At 53.6% G+C, this 6000-nt stretch overlaps 1 protein-coding gene across 2 annotated transcripts in view; it reads left to right on the plus strand.

Moving 5' to 3' along the window:
• Positions 1-3597, plus strand: part of USP7 (ubiquitin specific peptidase 7) — a 61988-nt gene extending 58391 nt beyond the window's left edge. For both annotated transcript variants that reach the window (XM_044746446.2, XM_014849947.3), the window contains 5 exons: positions 186-285; positions 1250-1369; positions 1558-1629; positions 1772-1862; positions 2324-3597. In XM_044746446.2, coding sequence (XP_044602381.1) covers positions 186-285; positions 1250-1369; positions 1558-1629; positions 1772-1862; positions 2324-2430 — 490 coding nt within the window. In that variant the 3' untranslated portion in view covers positions 2431-3597. The remainder of the gene's footprint in view (positions 1-185; positions 286-1249; positions 1370-1557; positions 1630-1771; positions 1863-2323) is intronic.
• The last annotated feature ends 2403 nt before the right edge of the window (positions 3598-6000 follow it).

The raw sequence follows: 6000 nt of genomic DNA on the forward strand, positions 1-6000 counted from the left end.
GTTACTAAAAGAATGAGATCTTTATCTTGTTCTCTAAAGAGCGCGAGAAAACATCCCAAGCCCGCCTAGTTCAGAACCATTGCAGGAAGCATTTCATAATAAAAATGTTCTTTTGAGAAAACTGTTCATCAGTCATCTTTTTCACAGGAGCTTCTATCGCTCACCTCCCCCCTTGTCTTGTACAGGCTGCTAGAAATTGTAAGCTACAAAATTATTGGTGTGCACCAAGAAGATGAACTGTTAGAATGTTTATCTCCTGCGACAAGTCGAACGTTTCGAATAGAGGTAACTCCCTTGCAGACACCCAGAGCCCCCGGGGGCCCTCGTGGGTGGGGCAGTCCACCCACCGGTTGGTGAAGCATCGTGTCGACCTGCCCGAGTGGCTTTGCCTGGGTTGGTGTACCGGTCACTGAAGTGATCCTCAAGGTTAATTTTATTCTTCCAGATCTTGAAAAACAGTAAATGTTTTATGGTGGTAAAATATACATAACATTAACTTGACCGTTTTGGCCGTCTTCAAGCGCACCGTTTGGTGGGTTCAGTATGTCACACTGTTAACGAGCATCACCACCATCCCTCGCCACAGCCTCGTCACGTTCCCTGCCCGAGACTCCGCGCCCAGGAGCGCTCCTCTGTTCTGCCTCCTCTGAATGTGATGGCTCTAGATCCCTCACAGGAGTAGAGCTACACAGTGTTTGTCTTCAGGAATTAACGTTAAATATAGACCACCAAGCAAATCTCATCAAGACTGTGGGTCCCTCTTGATGTTCGAGTTGCTGAAATTTCCACAGTAATGGGAATAACGCATTATTTGATCTCATAAAACCCGCAGTGTTAACAACTTGGATATCTTCTGGCTCTGAGTTCTTATCGTTCTCACAAGACTTGAACACGGCATTTTGGCAAAAATATGAGCGAGCTAACTTGTTGGAATAGCAAGTCAGAATTGAAATGTGGTGTTTTATATATAAATTTTTTTTCTGCCTTTTCTCCCCAAATCCCCCCAGTACATAGTTGCATATTTTAGTTGTGCGTCCTTCTAGCTGTGGCACGTGGGACGCTGCCTCAGCGTGGCCTGATGAGCGATGCCATGTCCGCTCCCAGGATCCGAACCAGTAAAAGCCTGGGCAGCCAAAGTGGAGCGTGTGAACTTAACCACTCGGCCACAGGGCTGGCCCTAAAATGTGGTGTGTTGTCTGCATTCACTGCGTGATGCTTAACTGTTTGTGTTTCTACTGTTTGTCCTCAGGAAATACCTCTGGACCAGGTAGACATAGATAAGGAGAACGAGATGCTGGTCACAGTGGCACATTTCCACAAGGAGGTGTTTGGGACATTTGGAATCCCGTTTTTGCTGAGGATACACCAGGTGAGCTGCTTTGGTGATAGGCTGAGCATCTCGTCTCAAAACTGGAAGCTTCCTACCACTTCAGATGAGCGTTGCTGCATTTGGTTTTCGGCCTTGCCGGACTGGTCCTGGGCTTTGGTGGCATCTGCCTGGCCATGGGAGCTGCCAGTGTGGCACAGATGAGCACACGTGTCCTTCACCCTTCGCAGGGCGAGCATTTCCGAGAAGTAATGAAGCGGATTCAGAGTCTGCTAGACATCCAGGAAAAGGAGTTTGAAAAGGTGGGTCTTCTCGGCCGCCGTGAGTCATTAACGGGCAGCGCACTCCCGTCTTGACCATAAAGAAGCCTGACTTGTTTAGCCAGAGGAATGAGTTGTGCCCACGTCCAGGATTCATGGAGGAGGTCTCATTTTTGTCTTCCAGTTTAAATTTGCCATTGTGATGATGGGCCGACACCAGTACATAAATGAAGATGAGTATGAAGTAAACTTGAAAGATTTCGAGCCTCAGCCTGGTAAGAGCCCTCCCATGGTGTTTCGTAAGCGGGAGCTAAGTCTCGGGAGCAAGTGGTAAGTGGCTGGAGGCCAGCGCTGGGCCCTGGGTTCATGCGCCAGCTCGTGTGTGTGCGCAGCCGGGGGTCCCAGGCCTGCCTCCCTTAGCTGTCAGGGAGCGGTTGCAGCCTGCGGCCGACGGATCTTTAGAGATGGAAACACTCGGCATGCGTTAGTCAGGGGCTGAACAGACTGAGCTTCAGTGTCACCATGTTGGTGGCCCTGGGTGGCGGGCGTGCTGTCCGGCTGTGTCGCCCATGGGAGCCGCTGCGGGGCTCCGTGGCTGTGGTTCCCTTCCCCCTGCGTGGTCCTGCGCTCAGAAGTCCTGGCTTCACCGGGACCCACACCTCGGGGTTGGCGTCCGCAGTGGCCCCCGGCCCGGGGGTCCAGGCCCGCTCTTGGTCTCACTGTTTCTCTCCCCCAGGAAACATGTCTCACCCTCGGCCTTGGCTCGGGCTCGACCACTTCAACAAAGCCCCCAAGAGGAGTCGCTACACCTACCTGGAAAAGGCCATTAAAATCCATAACTGACCTCCTGCTGCGGTGTGCAGGGCGAGGCCCAGCTGGGTGTGTGCCCCTTTTTAACAGCCGAGAACTTTGGCCCAGTGCACTCGATCCGTGTCCCAAGTCTTCAGCAAGAGGATTTGCTGCTGGTGTTAATTTTATTTTGTCGAGGCTGTTCAGTTTGGCTTCTCTGTATCTATTGACTGCCCTTTTTGAGCAAAATGAAGGTGTTTTTATAAAGCTTGGATGCCAATGAGAGTTATTTTATGGTAACCACCATGCGAGGCGACTGGCTGCATCCGGGAGAGGAGGGCGCCAGCCTCTGCCCAGGGGCCTGAGCTGCCCGCCGCCTCCTGGGCCCGGCCACCAGCCTTGCAGCCGTCGCTCTCACGTTTAGGCTCATCCGCCGTCTTTCCTCCAGTTACACTTCCCATGACCTTTTGTGCATCTGTAAAGGCGAAACAGAGAAACTCACGGCCTAAGAAACAGCTCTGTCCTCCAGCGCGCGTCCGTCGCCCCTTCCTCGGTCCTCCTCTCCTCCGCTGCCGTCTCAGCCCGTCCGCTCCGGCAGCCCCTTTGCAGAGCGGATGCACTGAATCCAGTCCTGACAGACGTTCTGGGGTCTTTTTATTAAATTGCAAACACTGTTAAATACAATTAAGGTGTACTGTGCTGCCTCTCGGCAAACCTGATGAGCTCAGCAGTTCATAGGCGCAGGTGAAAACATTATAAATAGCGTTTCCTTCCAGTGGAACAGACGGGACACAAGACAGGAGAGCCTTTTAGCAAAGAGGGCATGCTCACTAGTGGTTAGTAAGCTGTTGACTTTGTACAAAAGTTAAAATAAAAAAGAGAAAAAAAAAGGAGAAATGAAATTGTATATTTAATGAACGACCATGTACACTTTCCCCGGGAGGAGGTTGGCTTTCTGTCGGGCGGTCTGCAGGTGGCCCTCACGGATGTGGATATTCATTGTGTGTAGTTTTCTTTCCGCCCCGGCCTTCGATTCTGGAGCTCATGCCAGCCGCGTGTCTAGTTTTGAGTGCAGTAAAATAGAATCAGCAAATCACACTTATTTTTCACCCTTTTCCAGTATTTTTTTGTTTCTGTAGCAGCAGTGTACACCAACTCTTCCTGTATATTGCCTTTTTGCTGGAAAATGTTGTATGTTGAATAAAATTTTCTATAAAATGATCCTTCAGTGAGTGATGTGGAGGTTGAGGGTTTCCGCTCCCCCTGGGGCTCGGCCCGGGAAGCCCCTTCCTTCCTCACAGGGTTTTGCCGAGAGAGTCTGCCCTGATTCAGTGCTGATGTACAGTTCTGTTGGGGGTGGGGGTTGTCTTGGATTTTGGGGGTTTTCTTTGCCCCGTATAGTCGTGTTTGAGAAATAAAAGGTTTTCTAGGAGGGAGCTGTGTACAAGTGTGACTGGAAACATTGAGACGTCGAAGGCATAGTCCAGGGCAGGGCTGCACCCGGGGGGACGTGACCCTCCGCGGTTCGCCTCGTGGGCTCGTGCCCACGCCAAGTGCACAGTTCCTGGTCTCTGGGCTGGTCTGTCCCTCGGAGCGACTTGGTTTCCAGGTTTCCACTGTGGCGTGTGCCTTTGCGCCCGAGGCCTGCCTCCCACCCGCGCGTAGACAGCTCCCGTGGGCAGGCCGGCAAGGATCCCCCGCCACGTGTGGGTCTTTCAGTGAACGTTCAAGTGTTGGGTTTTTTAGTTTTAGATTTGGCCGAGGGTTGGTGATAGTCATAGGTAACTGAAACTTGGTATTCTCCCTTATTTTTTATGGAAGATTAGCTCTGAGCTAACTGCTGCCAATCCTCCTGTTTTTGCTGAGGAAGGCTGGCCCTGAGCTAACATCTGTGCCCATCTTCCTCTACTTTGTATGTGGGACGCCTGCCACAGCATGGCTTGATGAGTGGTGCGTAGGTCCGTGCCCAGGATCTGAACTGGTGAACCCTGGGCTGCCAAAGCAGAGCCCGTGAACTTAACCGCTGTGCCACCAGGCGGCCCCCAGAGATGAAACTTTAAAGGGAGAAAACCACTGCCTTTCAGAGGCCTCCCTCCAGACCCTTGAGGATGTTCCGTTCTCCCTTCTAAGATGTGTCTGCCATCTGAGTCCCTAGAACCCTGCACCCCTGGGAACCACAGTGTCGCATTAATGAGGGGCTCATGGTCACTGTGGGCCATCCCCGTGACTTGTACACAGAGGCCTTGTGCTGGGAGAAATGGCCTCGTAAAATCGAGAGCAGCCGAGGGGACAGGGCTGCCATCTTCATCTTTGACAGTAGACTCTCACGTGCCCACGAGCATCCTTGGAGCATTAAGCACCTTCCCACTGTCCCCTGATCATTGCGCTTGGGGACCGCCTTTCAAACGAATTGCTTGGCATTCTCTAAGACTGAGTCAGCTGTCATGGGGACCACCACATCCAGCAAGAAGAGAGTGTGCATCCCCAGCTGCGTTGGTGTCACTGCTATATGAGTAGATACGTGATCACGTTTAAGGAGTCTGTACCTCTGGGAGGCGTGGTGTTGGCCTATAACAGAGGGTGAGGGTGAGGCAGCCTCCTGCAGAGTCGCTCTGTGACACACGAGGGTCCATCGGAGGGGGACCTGGGCCGGGGTTCTGGGCGTGGGGAAACGGGCTGGTTGCAGGGCCCTCTCCCTCAGCAAGGACCCCCAGGGCTGCCCTCGTGTGTGGCTCTCCCCGCTTCCCTGTCCCGCGCATGTGTTCGTGCTGCGTTGGCGTGTGGGCTTGAGATCCGTGAGTAGTTGACTGAGGTCTCAAGTTTGAAACCGCCTTCACATCAGAGTGTACGATACTGGGTCTCGGCTCTGCAGCGCTGGGCAGTCCCGTGGTGACCACGCAGCTCTGCCGGAGCAGGGAGGCAGCCACGGCCGCGCTCCAGCGCACGCGTGAGGCTGCGTTCCAGTGAAGCCTCAGTTGTGAATGAGGACAGGCAGAAGTCGGCTTGGCTCTCCGAGCCCCAAATCAGCCGGGAGAGCAGCCTGGGGCGCTTCAGAGCCATCTGATTGGCAGGGCCGCCCGCAGAGGAGGAAGAAGGGGCCTCAGTGGCCCTGGAGCCGGACCGGGCCCCTGACTGAAAACATAGGTTTCACATGTGGCCAAGTTGCAACCACACGGCCCCATGTCTTTGTGGGTAGCTGCAGCGTTTCCTGCCAGTCTTGCCATTTTGCTCTAACCTAGTGCTGTCCACTAGAACCTTCTGCCCTGGTGACTTTCTGTCTGCACGGCCCGGTGCAGGCGCCACCCGCCACAGGCTCTAACACTTGGCTGCGGCCTGCTGAGCCGCTGGTCAGGCTTGTGCTGACTTGGCCTTCACGCCTTCAGCCTTGAGTGAGGCCCTGACACTGGACCGCAGGGGCCTCTGGGACTGTCTGAGCCAAATTGGGCCTGCAGCTTCCGGAGGAGGGGTCCCTGCTCATCAGAGCTCCAAGGGGCCACTGACCCATGTGGCCAGGAACTGTCAGCCGGTGGTCTAAGGGTGGGCAGAAGGGCGTTCACACCAAGATCTTTTCGCATTTGATCACTGTTCAAATTTTTCGTAATGAAATGTTAGGAGAGAAAAACC

Source organism: Equus asinus, chromosome 14 (genome assembly GCF_041296235.1).
Source record: "Equus asinus isolate D_3611 breed Donkey chromosome 14, EquAss-T2T_v2, whole genome shotgun sequence".
Taxonomy (NCBI): domain Eukaryota; kingdom Metazoa; phylum Chordata; class Mammalia; order Perissodactyla; family Equidae; genus Equus; species Equus asinus.